At 37.2% G+C, this 19,279-nt stretch overlaps 2 protein-coding genes across 8 annotated transcripts in view; both read right to left on the bottom strand.

The window, feature by feature from the left end:
- Positions 1-29: 29 nt before the first annotated feature.
- The window catches only part of hoxa3a (homeobox A3a), a 34,000-nt gene continuing 14,750 nt past the window's right edge, over positions 30-19,279 (bottom strand). Inside the window, exons 3-6 of one of the 7 annotated variants that reach the window (XM_073858396.1) lie at positions 19,168-19,276; positions 5,824-5,884; positions 2,406-2,964; positions 30-1,469 (exon numbers count right to left, since the gene is read on the bottom strand). In XM_073858396.1, the coding sequence (XP_073714497.1) occupies positions 676-1,469; positions 2,406-2,847 (1,236 nt within the window). In that variant the 5' untranslated portion in view covers positions 2,848-2,964; positions 5,824-5,884; positions 19,168-19,276 and the 3' untranslated portion in view covers positions 30-675. Of the gene's footprint in view, positions 1,470-2,405; positions 2,965-4,195; positions 4,446-4,484; positions 4,614-5,823; positions 5,885-7,523; positions 10,223-10,315; positions 11,558-19,167; positions 19,277-19,279 lie in introns of those variants that run through there. The other 6 variants (XM_073858401.1, XM_073858398.1, XM_073858397.1 and 3 more) reach the window with 6 other exon arrangements.
- Positions 12,051-19,148, bottom strand: hoxa4a (homeobox A4a). The gene is made up of 2 exons (XM_055220039.2): positions 13,391-19,148; positions 12,051-12,913 (listed from the first exon to the last, which is right to left on the bottom strand). Exons 1-2 carry the CDS (start codon positions 13,800-13,802, stop codon positions 12,585-12,587), a joined length of 741 nt encoding a protein of 246 aa, XP_055076014.2. The 5' UTR covers positions 13,803-19,148; the 3' UTR covers positions 12,051-12,584.

Raw genomic sequence — 19,279 nt, 5'->3', positions numbered from 1 at the left:
TTTGCTACAAAATTAAATATATAAGTTCGTCAGTTTCTTTCTTTCTTTATTTGAAAATGGAGCAGCATGGAATTGGACAAAAATATTGAACAAATAAAAAGTGTGAGTTTTGGGTGTTTAATCGATGTCTTTCTCGACTCTGCACATGATTAACATTCGCACACACTGATATATTTTGAACACATTGGCTTTCAATAAACAGTCTTGCGTGCCATCATAGACCATATAACGTTTCAGCACTGATGTGGCTGGGAGGATTCCCAACTTTGAGGGATTGGGCTACAACACTTAAAATCCATTGTCCAGGAAAACAAAATAAATACATCTGAAAGACACTAGCTCACTTGTCCAAGATAAGGCTGATGGATAAGCTCTGGTTGTGTTCCTACGCATTCTAACCCAAGTGCAAAATGCAAAACAATAAAGAAAAACATTGAACAAATTTGAAGCTTTAAATTCACATTTAAAAAAAGAATCATAAAACATAGGTTTTATGTGTTCTTATACCCTGTTTCAATTTTCCTTCAAACAAATAAAATAGTAAACACATTTCCATGATGTGACGAAATTTAAGTTTTTAAGGAACTATAACTTTGCCGTTAAGTATAAACCAACACAAATCGCCTGAGCTAGGTCAGGAAAACGCAGTCAGCAAAACAACAAATTGTAGCCACATTACAGATGAGTCAGTTTGGGCGCTTCCTGAATTCTTCCCTGAGAATAGTGCGGAGTAAGGTCGGTAAATGAGCACGGGTTTGGATCGCACGCTCCTTGCTGGTGGCCGTTTCCCATTGTGATAGCGCCGTTGTAGTCTATGTTGCCTTGAGGTGGATGCGGTAGATGTGTCAGACCAAAAACCGAGGCCCCCATGCCCACCAATGAATCCGAGTAGCCTCCATTCCCACTAACGTAAACTGGGCTACCTTGCACTTCAGTCCCGTAATTATTGTTTGCTTGAAGATGGTGAGTCTCGTATTCAGGCGTGGCTGTGCCAACCCCCGGATATCGCTTCTGAGGAGGCGGGCAATTATTAAGAGGAGGTGGATATGACGTAGGAAGGCTGTATGCAGTGGGCTGGAGCTTGTTATAAGATGCTGAAGAGGGTGAGTCGTAGGGCACACTGTTAACCAAAGAATGCATTGAACTTAAATATCCGCTCCCATTCCCTCCTCCTCCAACCGATGACAGAGCAATTGGACTGTTGGGAGATTGCGCCCCAGGAGAGGGCATCATTCCAAGGCCTTTCTGGTCCTTTTTGTACTTCATCCTGCGATTTTGGAACCATATTTTAATCTGCCTTTCCGTCAGATTGAGCAGATTGGCCATTTCCACTCTTCGCGGGCGACATAGGTAACGGTTGAAATGAAATTCTTTCTCCAGCTCTACCAGTTGCGCAGAAGTATATGCAGTTCGAGCGCGCTTGGAAGCAGCAGAACCAGGTGGACTCTTGTCTTCAGTGCAGCTTTCTACTGTATGAGGACAAAAAGGCTTTAGTCAATTAAAGCATAAAGTAGGCCTACAATAAATAGTGTTTAACATCAGCATCAGTAAATCGACTCCACCACCCACTCAACATTCAGTTATTGTTGTTTTTCTTGTTTGCAGTGCTCAATAACGCCCCTGTTGTTAAAACATTGTACAACATGTAATAGTGACATGAAAAATTTACAGCTCTAAATTAATTTAAGAATTCTCTTGTCAGTTGGTAAATTAAGCACATTATAGCTGCAACCATTACCTAAGGCTTAGTTCTTCATATGTTCAGATAGCACACTATTGCAACTGACTAATACATCTAAAGAAAACAAGGTTGTGCATGAAAGGAAAGCGTGTAATTGTAAATCACACACACGTGTGTGTGTTTGTGTGTGTGTGTGTGTGTGTGTGTGTGTGTGTGTGTGTGTGTGTGTGTGTGTGTGTTGTGTGTACCTGGTAATTATCACGTTGTGGGGACCAATTGTAGGAATACCAGTGTTTTTGTGGAAACAAGCAAATCAAAAAGTTTCTTGAAAATGTGAAGTATCAGAAGGGTTTCTGATGGTTGGGGTTAGGGAATTGGGTAGGTAAGGGGAATAGAATATACAGTTTGTATGGTATAAAATGCGTTATGTCTATGGACTGTCCCCACAAAACATGGAAACCAGAATGTGTGTGTGTGTGTGTGTGTATGTGCGTGCGTGTTGAAAGAGTGTCTTCAGTACATGTGATCACTAGCCTTTGAGATAAGTCTAACCACCACAAGAGACGCTCTATCGGAAGTGTTGTTTATCTTAAATAATTCAACATGTATAACGTCATCATAAATAAATTTGTCAGTTAGAATAAAGAACCAATGTAAATGCCAAAAGGCGACAAACTGCTAGCAAATACTAAAAAAACAGATAAGACAAATAATTTGTAATCACCTGAAATGTTACTACATGGTTTCTGCTTTGTATTCTGACGGGACTCCTTCATCCAAGGAAAAATTTGCTTTCTAGTGGCTGGGGTTGGAGAGGCGTGCCCTGGACTTTTGGTTGTGGCATCACTGCTCGGAATTTGGTTCAGGGCACTGGGGGAAACTGGTCCTAGAGGGGCAGTATGGGGCTGGTTGTTTTCGGGGATGTCTGGTACTGGGGCTTGGGTTCCGTTACTCCGTTGGCAACCTTCAGAGATTTCGCTGGGTTTGTGCAGAGCTGCAGAGCCACCAGGGGACTGCAGGGAGCAGGCCGGTCGACGGTACTCACTTTCCACATGAAGGGCGTGCAGATATTGCTGTTGATTGGCATCATAACCTAAACCGTTTGCGCTTTGATAGGGGAAGCCACTGTAAATTGCCGAGCCGTCGCAGTAGGTCGCTTTTTGCATCTCGCCGTTTCCCAATGTTTATTTCGCTTTCTGACAAGGTCCTGACACCGTTGTAGAAGAACATTGGCTCAGCGTAGTCACGTGACACCTCTTCGCCAATGGGCTCTACGGGTGAACCTATGGAGAGAAGATACGGTAAGCGGGTGAAATAAGGTCTATCCATCTTACTTTTCAAAGCTCAACTGACACCGCGGCGAGACCGGGTGAACCAGTCACCACTTACCTTATGGCCAGCTGAAACAATAGCCAACATAACTGAGGTGAACTAATAAATGACCGCCACTTGACCAAATCACCAGTCAACATTTAGGCCCATAAAAATATGAAAATGTTTACTTCCAAGTTTCTAACACTATAAAACAATATTTCATGTAACCAGTAGAGTAGGAGTTTAATGTAAATTTGTAGTATAAATTGAATTAAAACTTAAGCTATAAGTAGCGATAATTATAGGCCACTACGGGGATCTATGTGACCTTTATTTTTATGTTGGCCACTTAGTTTACAATTGAAGGCAAAAAAAGCATAAATCAGTGACCGGCATTTGATTTGGTTAAGTTTTTTCCAACATTTTATGATTTTAGGTATTTTCAAGTCTCTGCGTGTTTTGTGGGGGTTAGAAAGCTGTAGTAACAGAAAACCTGAAAAACCTGCAAAGCGCGGAGGTTGTAGTAGGCTACAGTCAACAATGACGGTTTAAAAAACTTAAAGCAATAAAAATACGTATTTTTATCAATTATTTAAATTATTTTAATTATTTAAAATAAAGAAATAAACCAGGTCTTTAAAAAGTAGTTTGCTAATTTATCCAGTTATATACATACATGTATATGCGTGAAAACAAAAAATAAACTATATGTTAAGCGTATATATAAGCAATGACATCATTAATATAATAATAAAAATAATACGAATATTTCAACGTTAACTATATATTGAAAAATTCATAGAGAAACAAGTAAACATTTTTATAACTTTTAAACAGATTGAACTACTATAAAATTACGCCTAATTGTTATACAAAGAATAGCCTACATAAACCACAAAAATAGCTAACTGAATTTAAAGGCCTTTCTACTTTCTAAACGAAACGAGCCCTTCACGCTTGACATTTACTAATTTACGGTCCGGCACTATCATACACGCAACAAGGTAAAAGAAAAGACGCTAAAGCCACAAAGTAGGAGACCCCAGCTGCCGCACGGGAGAAATCTGACTTGCCTGTGAGTCAGTGTGTGTGTATGTGCGAGTATGAACTCTCCCTGAACCGAGATTTCAGTCGCGCGGTCATAAATCACAAACTCGCCATTTAACAACCATGCGAGAACTCTGCCTCTGTCCCGCTTACCTTCCTCTCTGACGAGCAGCGCGCAGCACAGCGCGAGTTTTTCTCATTCAGCGGCAGAAATCGATCAAACCGCGGTCCAGAGTAAAGCTAAATCGGGAAGACAACAAAGCGAGAACCGCACTGGCAGGAGTCATAAGACGTTTCTGCAGTAAGGCAGCGATTCAGTCGCACTACAGAACTTAAAATCCTTCCTTTTCTCTGTTTTGACGTAGATCAGTAAAGCATGCAGATAACGAAAGTAGTGTCGTGCGCTCTGGTTGAAGCGTCTTCAGACACAGATAATACATACCACTAAATTAAACGTCCATGTTCTCGGACCTATACTAAATGCCACCATGGGCTGCGCTCTAGTGAGTCTTTCTTGTACCACTAACGTGCACAAAGTAGCATGTTAACATACTCATGCACACCCCAGTGAACTCCCTCGAAACAGAGCGTCACAGCAGACAAGGAAAATTATGCAAATGAAGCGCCTTCTGAAGCACAGAAAGCTGTTCCACTCCCCTGTGAACACGGTCAGGAGTAGATACACACAACTTTATCAAATCTAATAGTCTATTCTTATGCTCACAACTATAATGATTTATGAGTTGTCATAATCGTATAAGTTTAACAAACAATGTATTGTTTTTTTATAAAGAATTAAACTGAAAATCAGAAGTAGAGATAGTTGCTCTTAGGAGATAAATTATCAGAATCTCTATAGGACCAGGCTACATGAACTGCCTTAGGAGAAAATCGCAAAGACAATAAAATAGAATTTGCTGGTGAGCTGCTTCTACAATGCTTTCTACAAACTATATTTGATAAATAATTGGCATTAAAGTATAAACCAGTGACTACTACTAATAAAAGTTAAAGATAACTATGGGAAAGGTTAGGGCTAAGTCATAGACCCCCAAAGTAGCAAAAGGAAAAAAAGAAGAAAAAAAGAATTGCGAGATGGGGAGAGAGCCTGTGAATCAAACATTTCTGAATACGAATAAATTACCAACATCAGCTTGTCTTTTCTGGACTCGAAGACGTAATCCCCTTACGCAGCACAACAAGAAATAAATCCATGTTTTTGTTCGGCCCACTGCATTACAGCTTTCCAAAGCTAAAAAGAGAAGAGCAGGGGACGTGGGCTGGTGAGTGGGATTTCAAAAATCCTTGAGGTTGCGTTTTTCTTTTGACAATTTCAGCATTTTAGACATTTACTCCATTGTTTTCCTCCCAATCAAATCGATGACTAAGGAATTTCATTGATGGCGCGCAAACCGCGAGGTGAAAAGTCAATTGTATAAATTAATGTAAAACTCTTATTTATATCATCCAAACGTATTATATTTGTCTCCTTGCTGTCTAAAAAACATTCATCTGCATATTAATCTATATTAAACGGCCCAAAACTGCCACAAGACCACCTTGATACAGACGTCGTCTTCACAATGACAAATTACAACATAGACAAGTGGAAAGCAAAAATTATGGGGCTTCGGTTTCTTCCACATAGAATGAATGTGTGCGCGTGAGTGTAGGATGTGCGTGAGCATTTTAGAGATATGAATGATAGTAATAAATATTATTTGTGTGTGTGTGTGTAAAACATGGCAGTAAACGTATAATACAAAAGAGTAATGGCTCACCTTAAACAAAACAGAGTCTCTGGTAGTCTTTTTGATGAGACACATTCATTTATTTGGAGATCTACGGCAAAACAAAATGAAAATGCAATTGTTACAATTTTTCTCATAACCATTACAGCCAAAGTGACTCTCGGCAGCAACTTATCACAATTTCAATAGCACAATTAACCCAACAATGTACTATTCACATATATCTGTGGAATATTTTAATATTATTTTACGACTAAGTAAATTAATACTACTTTTAATTTAGTCTTTAAATTTTGAATAAAACTGTGGTAAAATATTTTTCTGTAGCCTAAATCTATTAGACTCATGATCTGTTGTAACTGCTAATCCCATCACAGTAATAAATTGAAATCAATAATAAAAAACTGATTTTTTATAACGTGTTAAGCTTTGTACAAACGTTTAATAGTAACAAACTACAACACTACTCAATTCAGACTTAAAACTTACTGTTTTTTACTTTCTTCACTTACATAATGTTTACTTTTATAGTTTTGTTTTGTTCTAATGCAAGTAATTACAACTACCAAAACATCTAAGGCTGAAAATAATGTATTGGTAAAGAAAAATAAAAATAAAAGCAAAGCTTTATCTCAATCTTATTACAGCGACCAAATTATTAATTCGCATGAGAAATAAGAATATATTATTAGGCTAATAAAAATTAAACAACCAAGCAAATATATCGGGCAATCCTCCATTTTGTTTTCTTTCAAGAGAATTTAGATCGAATAGTCATTAGCTCTGAAACAGCGGCCGCCCTAAGTCCCCCAGCCCATAAATCAAGACTCGAGCGTCGTGACCTCGGCATGGCAGTGTGCTTCTGGTTGATACTCCTTATATTATCCTCGTTTCCCATGCGATCCTCTGCAACAAACCGGTCTCTATTGCTCTGTGGAGTTTTATTCGCTGTCTTCTGATTTATTCTTCCTGGGAAAACACTGTTTACACATCCTCTACAATCTAGAGGGCTTTACAGCCACACACGATTGTTACTGATTTGAGCCCACGTGCAATACAAAGACATTATCATTAATCATTCACACATTTAAAAAATAAACAAGGATAAGAAAATATTTTATATAATAAATTCAAAAAGAATCATAAGTGATAACGGTGTTAGATAAATGGTAAATGGGCTGTAGACATCAGTTACATTTTTTTGTTTTTTAAGAAACCCAGTGAAAACACATTTAGTTTGGCAAAAAATTACCGGGTTAAATGTGCCTGGATTCTGTGGGTCACTGAATGTTGTATTAGTATTTGCTTCATTATTAGTTATTTTATTTAATGCAGACCAGCTTAGTGGTTGGGAAAATAGATTTTTTTACTGCAAGGCATCTCGAAATACTTGGATATCAAGGGAAACATCGAGATAAAATTTAATTTAAGTTTCAATAAAAAAATTGTTTTTTTGAAGTGCTGCTTAAAACAGAGTAGCGTACATGTAGCCTTTATTAAATACAACTGAAATGCAATGGGATTAGATTGTACGGGGGTATTGGTCCTTGACAGTTTAAGTGATAAAAGTTCTAGATCTAATTTGCGTCAAGTTTAGTTTAGTTCATTAATGAAGAACAAATTGATAATCTTCATTTAGGCTCTGTCTTATGTAACGCCCGTCTGCTGTTACTGACCTTTTCTTTGAGCCGCAATAACTCACTAAAGTAATGAACAATCAGCGGAAATACCTCAAAATAAAATCCATCCTCACGGTGCGCGGGGCTTTCTGTCTTTTTCTCCGTAGAAAAACATATCCGTTCATGACAGCTGTATAACACCATCCGCTGAACGTACCAGAGACTTTGGTTCTTATTTTTTTCTCTATCTCGCCAGCTCTCCAGCAAGTCCACAATGACCCAACCCCACTTTCGTGAAGTAGGCTAGCATAATCAGCACAACATAAGACCGAGGTTCGCACACCATCCACCCCCTTCATCGTAATATCGCACCCATATTATGCGTTTCACTCACGTGACCCAGTGTCTAATAAAAAAGAAACATTTTTTGAATCTGTGAATCATTAATAGAGACTGTTGTTGGTACCCCATTGAGACGGATCACAAAAGGAGTAGTGTGCGTGCGTACTGCTTTGGTCGAAATTGAAATGGTCTTATGTTTGAGTCTTTGCATCACAGATTAGGTGGACGTTTTCAGGTGATTGGTTATGAGGTGATTGTGGTAGTGTAGGAAGTTATTAAAGCGTTTTGTCCGCCTGTTTGTTTGGGGTAGGGGGTCTTAGAAGCAAGCAAAGCGTGCGTTTACTGTACACGTATGCATATACTTCATGAGTAAATAAATGATCAGGGTCCCTGGCGTTGGTAGTAGAATGTTCTGCCAGTTGAGTTACATGAAATACTACATTGGGCCACAAAACATTAACTGTGTGCCATTGTTATTGGAGGAGACAGCATGCATGACAAGAGACTGATTTTTCAAAATGTAATCCATTGAAAAGAACTTCTGCATCATTTGTCTTTGTCGCTGCCCACGATTTTTTTTAACACGACCAAAATGTGTGATCTAACAATTTACTTGCATTTACATACAATAAAAACTATAGCCTATCACAAAAACAAGTACCTGTAGAGAACTCGTGTGTGCAAGGTGGCCCTCTCTCGGTGAATACGGTGTATCAACAAAAAAGATTGTGAATCGAATTTCAGGGTCAAATGTTCAGCCCTGAACATTTACAGATTGCAAATATGAATCTCTGATGTTACTAAAATGAAAAATTACTATATATTATTGCTAGACTACATTTGACACCATATCTTTTAGTTCGGCCTACAGAGTTGATAGTTTCAGAGACATATTTTTTTTTAAATTTCCTTTCATAGAGCAGTGATCTATCATCTCAACAAACAAAGGAAAGGAGATCCGTCCCGAATAGAGGCCTGCTTTTGACCACCATTTGGTGCTTGTTTACCGGCAGCAGAGTGTTTCGGCTGAAAGCTCATACAACGGACGTGAAGAAGCTCTGTAGATAATTAATCACCTCAGTCGGGAAGGACGCTTCTCCCCCTTACACCAATGCTTTGTTCTCTGAAAAGCCACAACTTGAAGGAGCACAAAGTTTTACATTTGAACACGAGCCCATTTATGTTCTTGCTTAAGCTACATATTCCACACAAACAAGTGCTGGGCAGAAACAAGCAGTGCCAGATGTGACGCGTTATTAAAATACGACGTGTTATTAAAAAGCGACGTATAAAGTCTAGTTTGAACTAGCTTAGGTATCTTGAGTTGACTGTGGTATGTCCTTCATCAATTGCTACTTCCGAAATTCGGATATTTTTTATTAAAAAAAAACAATCTGAGAACCACTCTAATCTGACCTGTTTGGATTGTTTACAGATTTGTTTTGGTTTTGATGATGTATTAACCAGGTTGCGTCTTTTTGCACTATAGTTTCGTTATAGAAAAATGGGGACATGTTAAGGTCTTGGTCCTGTTCGTATGCTGCTTACACATTTCAGCATGGCTCCTGAACTTCCCACTGACCCCAGAACAAGGAACACCACAAACTTACATACAGTGTACAGGACCAGGACGGTACATATCATGGGGCGCAAGTTAACTGTGATAATTGTGTTTTGCGTCACTTATTTTCTTTGTTTAATTCTAATAATTAAAGAGTAATCTCACAATAGTGTACATGTGTCGACATCGGACTCTTACTTCCTTATTGTTCCTTATTGTTTGGTCAAAGTCTGCTTGTAAAAGACGCTAGCAGACAACCTGCTGTATTCACTAAACGAAGTACCCTCGCCAGGGGACAGAACAAATCATGTTGACATGTGGAGCTCTTAATGCAAAGCAAAGATTTTTCCACAAACATCCGAAAATGACTAATCTCCTTGGATTTATTGCTATCATCAAAACTAATAATTATATAGTTATATCGTTTTTTTTTTTCAACGGAGCCAGTAGAAAGTGTAAAATTTTGCCTGCTTTAAAGTTGTGATTAAGACTTATTTGTGAATAAAATAAAATCGGGAAATGTTTAATTACGGTTCCCAACGAGTTGTGCTTTAATTGTAGTAGAGAATTATGTTTCGTACACATTTCAAGTGTTTTAATTGTTGTTATTATTATGTTGACTTTGAAGTTTAAAAGCGTTTCATTTAAGATCCGGATGATGACTTACAGATGTACGAATGCACTTTTCAAACTTCATGTTAAGAAAATGTAGTAGCCTATTACGTCTCTTCAGTTCAATAAACTATTAAACGCACAGCAAATTGCCTAATATTACATTTCAAGTCACTCACATAACCTTTGTAAATAAAGTGACTTTCTACACTTAAAAATAAAATAAATTGATCTATAAGAGAACGTTGATAACTTAAACGAGAAATCTTAGTCCACACCATCTAATATGGACGTTTGTATAGCCTATAACATTTTTTTAGATAACTGCTGCATAACACTTACATAGATAACCTAATATTCAATATTTGAAATGACTCAGATTACTTACTGTATGGCGCAATTTGAAGGTTGACCGGAAGAAGAGCTGGAGCAGGGAGGTTTTAAGATGTCTCGCTAAGTCGATGGTCAATGGTAAAATGAAAAATCCTACCAACCTCCTGTGTCTATTTCTGACCAAGAGAGGTATCTATTATTTAATAAGGTCATGTGAGCTAGTCAATTAAAATTTAAGCACAGTGGATTGAAGAGTGAGGTTGGGGGTGTCGTGATAGAAGTGTACATTTCCTATCTGCCCAGATCTGAATCAATCATGACAGATTGTGAAGATCTTTGTGACTTTTGCTGATGAAATATGACTATTTACTTATTTCACTGATCTCAAATATACCTTCTTGCTTTATTCGGGTAGTAAACGGAAAGTTTCAAGACATACAGGTATTTTCTGTTTAAAATAATTATTTCGTTATGGTAGGCTGTGTGATAAATGCATAGGACGTAGTATGTATTACTTGTGAAAAATTTTGACCTCGTTTTACAGCTCAAAATCGACCATTTATATCTAACGTTTTCTTCTTTGTGACCCGTTTACATTTGTTTACTTGTATTTTGTCTTGTGCAATGAACAATTTAGATAAACATTTAAAGCTTGCCCTATATTTAAAAATAATCACGACTTAATTTTATACGTTTTACACATGAAAATACTTAATATCTTATTTTTCATGTTAAATGGTAGCACAAACGCTAGACAAATACAAAAAAAAGCGTTTCGATTTTCCATTATATTTTGGAATATGTGTCATATTCAAGTTCCACCGCTGCCCTTTGCGTTAGTGAAGAAAGACCATGGTCCTGAATATGGCGAGGTCAGAGGTGAAGAGGTCGTACACAGTGCTTCAGTTTGATGATTGGATAGCTCATGTGTGTCCTCTGCGTGAACCCACAGTAGTTTTACACCAGTGTCTACTGTCGCCTCCTGTTTATTTTCTTACTGACTTCTATGGGAGATATACTTGTTATTTGTTATTTTATTAAATATTTATGTGAATTAAAGTTGAGATGGATTTAAAAATATACTTTAATTTAACTAAGAGTACCTTGAATTAAAAACAAATAAATACGCCTTCAATAAACCCAAAAGCTAGTGGCGTAGAACAGCTCCGTTAGTTTAGAAATTATTTAAATGTTCAGTAATATAATTTCTTGAATGTTTATTGCTTATAAATCAATGAGTAAATTTGTGTGACTTTGTTATAGTATAAATATATTATTATTCAAGATATTTATAAATAAAAATTAAGCCATATAATGTTAGCTAATATCAGTGGAAGTCGAATGATACATTTTCTAACATCATATCCTTTAAATTAAATAACTTGGCAAAAACGAGCAGTAATAAATAGTAATAAATTCGGTTTAATAATGGTTTCAACTTGATACATTTTTGGATTAAATAAAAACGTAAAATTTAAATGCACAGGTTTGGTGGCAAACTACTTTGGTTCGTAAAAGCACAAAGTCACGATAAGCAAATATTGGTGTGGAATTTTGCGTTGTATTTTACAGAGTCTTGTGGCAAGCTTTCTTCCAACAATTTCCCGTTTAATGTGTTAATTGAAACTAAACAGTCTTAAACGAAGGGTCTGTCTTTAAACGTTTTTTTTTTTTGTGAATTTTAATTTGTGAACACGTTTAAATAAAGTAATCACGCCTCTGTGAACATGTACAAATGTAAATAAATCTTGCTTCAACCTTGGTCCTAGCTAGGGATTAGTCTAAAGGGATTGTACACAATAAATTCATATTTATTATTTCCACTGGTTGCCTACAGTTACTTGCATACAGGCTTACTAAAACATCTTGACATCTTTTACCAATATACAAATAACCAAATACACGAATATTCACAGCTTTGATGACGTAAATACAGACACAATACACTAAAAATTGAACTATAACAAATATGATCACTACCTCACATAGCTCGCTCCTATACTTGTGCCTTCATATTAAAATGTCAATGGAATTTGTACACGCGTTACCAGCATTGGCCGTATGCCTTGGTTAGAGAAAAAGAACGCAACGATCCATTAATCAAGTTAAATTACACTCTACAATTGTTCCATTACGAAAAACAACTATCTATACAGGACATGTGTGTTTCCCAGCTCAAATAAGTGTGAAAGAAGAGGTTGGGGAGGCGAAGTGACGTTGCCTTATCGGACATCGAAAAAGTAACCCTGTGAAGTTCCGATCCTAATTCTAATATGTATTCTTCTTTCTTGTTCAGGTCCGTTTGTGCAGATGTGCCTCAAGTACTATAGGTTCGAGGAGCAAGACGTAGGAAGTAGTGTTTGCTGCTGCTGCTGACTGGCGTCCGTTTTCACGTGATGGCTGGAGGACGCAGAACTCGAGGAACGGATCTTTGTATTGGGAAGCTTGTGGTCCTTCTTCCACTTCATACGGCGGTTCTGAAACCAGATTTTCACTTGACGCTCAGAAAGACACATAGTGTGCGCGATCTCCACTCGTCGACGTCGAGTCAGATATCGGTTAAAGTGAAACTCTTTCTCAAGCTCAAGAGCCTGCTGGCGCGTGTAGGCGGTGCGAGACCTCTTGGGCACTCCTCCAGAGTAGCTGGCGGTCACTAAACACACAAACACAATAACCAGCCAGGTGTTACTGACATTCTTCCTTATGTGTGAGATGTCGTCATATCATTGGGTACATGAAATATTTAAACAACAATGAAAATGAGTGCATTACACGATTGGCATAATTCGTGGTCCGAAGGCAGTGTTCCTTTCAGACGAAGCATTAATGTTCTAATTTGGTAGCATTGTAACATTCTGTAAAGCGTGTCGGAAAAAAATCGCTAAAATAAAACACTGGCTCGTGCGAATTCGCCAACACTAAAATATATTTTTGGGCTATAAGAATCCAAGGCAAATAGCCCGGCGGATCTTCAAAAGAAATTGGTGTAATATTTGCAAGAACTCCAAATCACCGGGACTTCATCTTGAGGGTAGTAAATCGTCTAAACGAGCAATTACTACTGGGTCTGTTTCGACGAACGCCCTCCACAGGGCTCCTATAGCGTTTATTGCTCATGCAGATTACTTACCGGTATTAACGTGGACTTTTTTCATCCAGGGATATACCACCGGCTCCTTACCCTTCTGGGCGCCTGGGAGAGTCTCAGACACAAGGCTACACTCCTTGTTTTCAGTTGAAACCGCACAGCTCTCTGTACCGAGGTGGGGTCCATGATTCTGCGGAACGGATTGAGGTTGCGCGTGGTGACGGTCTGTGAAGTCGTTGAGGCCGGTCGTTGACACATTACCGTAATCATAGCTCGGTTCTTGGTAGTTTGATCGCGGGAATGATGCCTCCTCGTGATGGGGGAAGCCCGAGTCCTTCGGCCGCTCATAATAATCAGAAGGCATAGGCATGTATCCGTTTTGCTGGTATTCTTCGCAGGGTGGAAAAGACGGTTCGATGTAATTTGAATTGATCAAGTAGGAACTCATGATCATTAATTTGTAAAGTGCAACAATTCTAATTTTTATCGTGCTGTCGTTTTTCTGATCTCTCCAAAACCCACCTACTCCCCTGTCAAATGTACAAAGTTGGTCGGTCACGTGAGAAATGCGACCAATCAGCGCCTCCTGTGGGCATCGTGTAAACAAGCACCAATAGCAGGTCAGGCATCAGCACAACGAAATTTTGCTCGGGCGGTCTGTGGAGCTGTTTTTTTAAACAAAATATAACTGAAATAATTCGATGTAGTTACTATATTCCTACTTTGGAAGACTTAAAAGTAAGCTGAATTTATAATATGTATATTACAGTGTATTATATACAGTCATAAACAATGGGTGCAACGTGATTTATCATGGAATTATACTGTTTCTGTGATAATGCCCTTTCTGATGATGAATGTACTAAAAATCTCTTTTGTTTTGTACCACGACCTGCACTTTTGTTCCCTACAGGGACGTTCCAGTTTCTATAGGCTTCTCAAAAGAACCTTCATGAAGGCCCACCACTACTTCCCAAAAGAAACTGAATCAGTATAGCCTAGTGAATATCTGTGCACCTGTTAAAGGAAAGCACGAATAGACAACGGCCAATCATCAACTAATTTTACATGTCTTTTTTTAGCAACATTTAAATATAATTGATATACTGGCCTTTTTGGCATCAACCATAGGTATTTCGCCGATAAATTAACTACTAAAACTGCGAATTTGCTCAATGGTGCAAGTCACAAACAATGACAATTGAAATGTTTAAATAAGCACTTAAGTTGAACACATTGGTATTTGTGTGTCCTTTGAAACCCTTATTAAATGTAAAAATGTGTTTTTCTCATGTAACCTAACAATTTGCTTCACGTAATGGCATCTAAAATAGTTTAAAAAATGTATGACTAAAATAACCGGACTTCCTTATGTTACGAAAAAAATAGTAATTATCAAATGCTAAATAAGGCAAAAGTAGTTAATTAGGGTAAGAACTGAATACTACCAACTGTAAAAAGTAGTCTTTGTCTTCTGTAAAAACAAAATAGAAAATATAAATTTTTATTTAAGAAATATTTAAATTTATTTTATTTGACATATTTAAAATGTTTGGTTTGCTTTTGGGTTTAAATTAGCACAGCAAACTGGACTTCTCCGAAATTATCCACATTAATATAACATTACCACGTGCTAACTGTGAATACGCCTGGATTACCAATAACATGTGTACTGTTACCATTGTGTTGGTGTAACCTTATACAGTTGATTGAAGACTTTTTAAATAATATTTTGAACATTAATAAAACTGAGTTTACATCACAACCACTTAAATAAAATGTTAGAGTATTCAACAAACCTTTTTCGCATATAATACAAAAATAAATAATTCATATCTATTTAAATATACACTGATCTCTGTAAATCTTAAAACCAATAATGCTGGTTATTTCTTGTATAGTTCATATTTCAATATCAAATTTACTTCTAATGTTTAAACGGACAAAAGAAAATAAATGAAGGCCTACCTTGCATAAGTTTGTGAATGAAACAGCATCCCTGACCTTGAAGGTGAGTTGTCAGTTTGCTTGCCCAGATGAACTAAAGTATTGACACCGTTCTCTTGCGACAGGTAGTTCCCAACGCTCAAGTAATGTTTAATTTTTCTTACCATCTCCGTAAAGTTAAGCAATGGTCATCCTTGATTTGAAACTTTTACCCTGGAGCTTCACGTATTTGTGTTAACTATACTCTGTAAACCACGTGCGATCTTGCTTCAGAACCGCTATAGCTTCCTTCTTTAATAGTCACACAGAGATAACTTTGGTCTGACCTCTCAGTGAGTGTCCATTTCGCTTCTTATTAATCTTGTTCGTTGACAGTCTTTGTTAAACAACAAGGCGTGCCCTCTGAAAAGGTGACATTTTCATATTTGTTAGACGCAGTGACCTTGCGTTTACCCCGGCCTTGGACTTCGTTTCTCCCTGAATCCCTAACCCCTCAGGGAACTATAATAGGTCCTTTTGGAGGTCGGTGAACCCCAAAGAAAAATATTCCGTTAGTGTAATCATGCAGTGAAATCCATTGGTAAACTGTTGGCGTTTTCCCTTCTATAAGCTGTAAGTTAACAGCTTCACAAGTCCTGTAATTTTCAAATATCATGATTATAATTGTTGTTTTGGGTGTCTAACATTTCAGGTGGTGTAAATCGTATGATAACCTAACTGGTATCTTGATAAAATCAGTAACGACCGTACGGTTTTAACCTATAGTTATCAGTGTGAAGCAAAGTTTTGCCAGCGCTATTTATATATGACGTCTGTTATCCAAATTATTAAATACTACAGAAAACTGGATGCCGAAATCAAACATGCATTGTCTCTACAATTTTAAAACAATTACAATAAACCAAACTATGGCATTCTCTTAATATAAAATAAAGATTATGTATATACAAAAACTTAGCAAAATACGCTTTAAAATACGCTAATAAACCAGGAACAAATATATGAGATGCCTGGGGTAGCCTAGCTGTCACACTTTTAACTCCAGTAGATATTTGGTAAGTTTATTTTTGAAAGTCAAATTCTAAGCGAAACATGTCATACTTTTAAACTCAAGGCAGGTAAATATATATTTACTTCAATTTAAGTAAAACAATTATTAATCATAAAACAATGAATGAAACAGCACAGCATACGAAAATAAAAAATCGTGTGGTCATCAATTATTTTAAGTTTTAAATTGTTTACAACGCAGGAAAGCACACGAATAAGCCTGCCATTTTATGAACAAAATAATTAAAACACAATCAACTTTTTGTTTAAAAGCTTAATTTACGATGAAACTCAATATATTTTACGGCCCTGGTGACAACTGGCCACGGCGTCCCTTATAGATAGGAAAATAATATTTACGCAAGCATCTTCTCTAAACATGTCCATCATCTCTATTTAACAAGTAAAATGCCTATAAATTCATGCTATACAGCAGTTTTTCTATCGCCGTTAATCTGCATATATCTACATTAGGCTAATCCTTTTTTAGATTTTTTTGTACTTTCAATACAATTCTAGAAATGTTGAGGACACGTAAAGTGGCAATAAATCTTATCCAACAACTACATTAATAATTGCTAATGTTTCTTATGGTGACGTTGTGAAACGTTTAAGTTTCCATTGAGGGTGACTGAGATCAATTTTGACAACCAATAGTCTCTTCAAAATTGCTCGACACAGAGATTCATATTTGAAGGTTTCTCGTCAAAAATACGGACAAACATGTGTGTCCAAAATATAAAATAGAGTCAAATGAATAAAGTTAAATTAATTGCATCAATGTGATTCGTACCCAAGTTGCAGAAATTTAATAAATGACTGTACAAATCAAATTACTTGTAAGGCATTTCCACGTAACTGTTAAAATTTTGCCTTGGCATTGATTTTAGTATTTAACAGTAAAGAATCCTTACAGTGGAACTTTTGTAAAACAGAATGTAATTTCAGATACCAAAATTTTCCTTTTATCATTCCTAAATCTTCGTTCAAATAAGCCTAACGAATGTTTAGCTTTTAGGATGCGAGACAAACGTTTTCTCTAGTAGAGAAGGCAAATCTTCAGAAATGTGGGAACAAAGAAATGTTCATTGCGGAAAGATTATCCATCCTAGATGCAAATGTCCCGTCGAACTTTTGGTAATCAAATGCGATTTATTCAAAAGGAAATTCACTAATCAAACCCCCTAATAAAACCTGAATACTCAATCTTTGGCTTTAAAGGCGCATGAGTCTCTTGGGGATGCTAACCCAGGGTCACCTAGCTCGCAGAGTTCACTGGGAGGTTACACCAGAACTCACGGGATTCAGAGCTATTCCATCTTTTGTGCCATTATAAAAGTGGCATTGCGCTCTACAAGAACAGATGACAGCTACGTGTTCTGCTCTAAACTTTTGACCCTGGCCCTCCCCCTACCTTTACAATCTCACTCACTCTCTCAGACTAATAATACGTACAAATAAACAGATGGACACAAATAAGCATTTGAGCTCATCCACTCGTTCCTATTGCTTTCCCCTGCCTTATATATACACACATCTCTTTCATTCATGATATACATCAATGTTAAGAGAAAACTGTTAATACGTTAATCAAACAAACGTTATATTTGCTGACATTTGTGTGCATTTATGCCATCAATTTCTTTCTACTGAGATGCACGTATTTTTTGGGAATGTCTGCAATTTATTGTGTATTTTTGAGTTATTATTTTTCTTATTTATAGTTGTAAGAAAAAAGGAACGGCAATGCGGGTGACACTGAACTTGGCCAAAAGCGAGCTCTGCTGGTGGTTTACGGCGTGTGCACAATTCATCTTCCTGCCGCCGCTGACCTTGCGGTGAACCAGGAGCGAAGACATTTTTCTTTAGTGTTTCTCTCCCCCTCTCTCACTCCGTTGTCTGTCGAACACTGCCTAACTCCCATTTGCTCTAACACTTTACTTTAAGTATGCGGAAGTTAAATCCCCTTTCCTTAACTTAAACATGATATCTGAATTGTTTTATATATTCATTTATAGCGTTTATGAGACCTTTCAGGTTTTTGCATGTCAACGTCTTTGCATAGCCTATAGCATCTGCAAATAGTTGCTTTTTGTTGCGTTGTTTATATTCTGAGTTACTTTTCTTACATATGAATAAAATAGTTTACCTATATTACATAATTTCCCTATGTCAAAATACACAAAGCGCATTATCAAGTGTTACGCTACTCTGAAGTACATTCGAACTCTTTATTTGTTTTAAAACCTTTCAAATGTTTCAAATTTTTGAGCCATTTCTTATGGAAGGAAAAATTGTGAAACTAATTCAACTATAGTTTATTTCACTGATAAAGGATACCCGTTCTCCTTCAATATGCAAAGGGTATACAATTTTACACTTGGAAGGAAGCATTTACCCACAAAAGAAATCCCATCTACACTCTAAAAACAAACGGCGCTAAATAGCACTAAATGTTGTTCACTGGCTCTTAATCATAAGGGAACAATTTCTAGTGCAATACAACACCAATGTAGCACCTGTGTAGAACCATATTGTACTCTGTAGAACCATACGTGGTGCTATATTGCTCCGTATGGTTCTTTTTATGTGCTGTATGGCACTCAAAATGGTTCCCCTTTGATTACGAGCTTTTAGTGCTATTTAGCACCATTTTTTAAGAGTGCACCACTCATATGCCGGACAAGCAGTTTCTCACAGTACAAACTCTCATTAACGCGGTAGGAACTGACCGCATTTATGATCTACTTGTTTTACTGAGGACCCGAAGAAATTTATTTTTCAACAGCAGCGAAGGACTGAAACAATCAACTTAAACTCACCATGAGCTGACCCTCGTCCACCCCAGTGAATCCGGTAGTTATGCTTCCAGTCCATAGCAATCTGGTATGTCAGAAACAGTTGGATGCAGTCAAGGAACACCTCTACGGTCTG

This window comes from Misgurnus anguillicaudatus, chromosome 20 (genome assembly GCF_027580225.2).
Source record: "Misgurnus anguillicaudatus chromosome 20, ASM2758022v2, whole genome shotgun sequence".
Lineage (NCBI taxonomy): Eukaryota > Metazoa > Chordata > Actinopteri > Cypriniformes > Cobitidae > Misgurnus > Misgurnus anguillicaudatus.
Note: the sequence above shows the minus strand (reverse complement) of the source record. Positions and strands in the feature narration are given on the sequence as shown.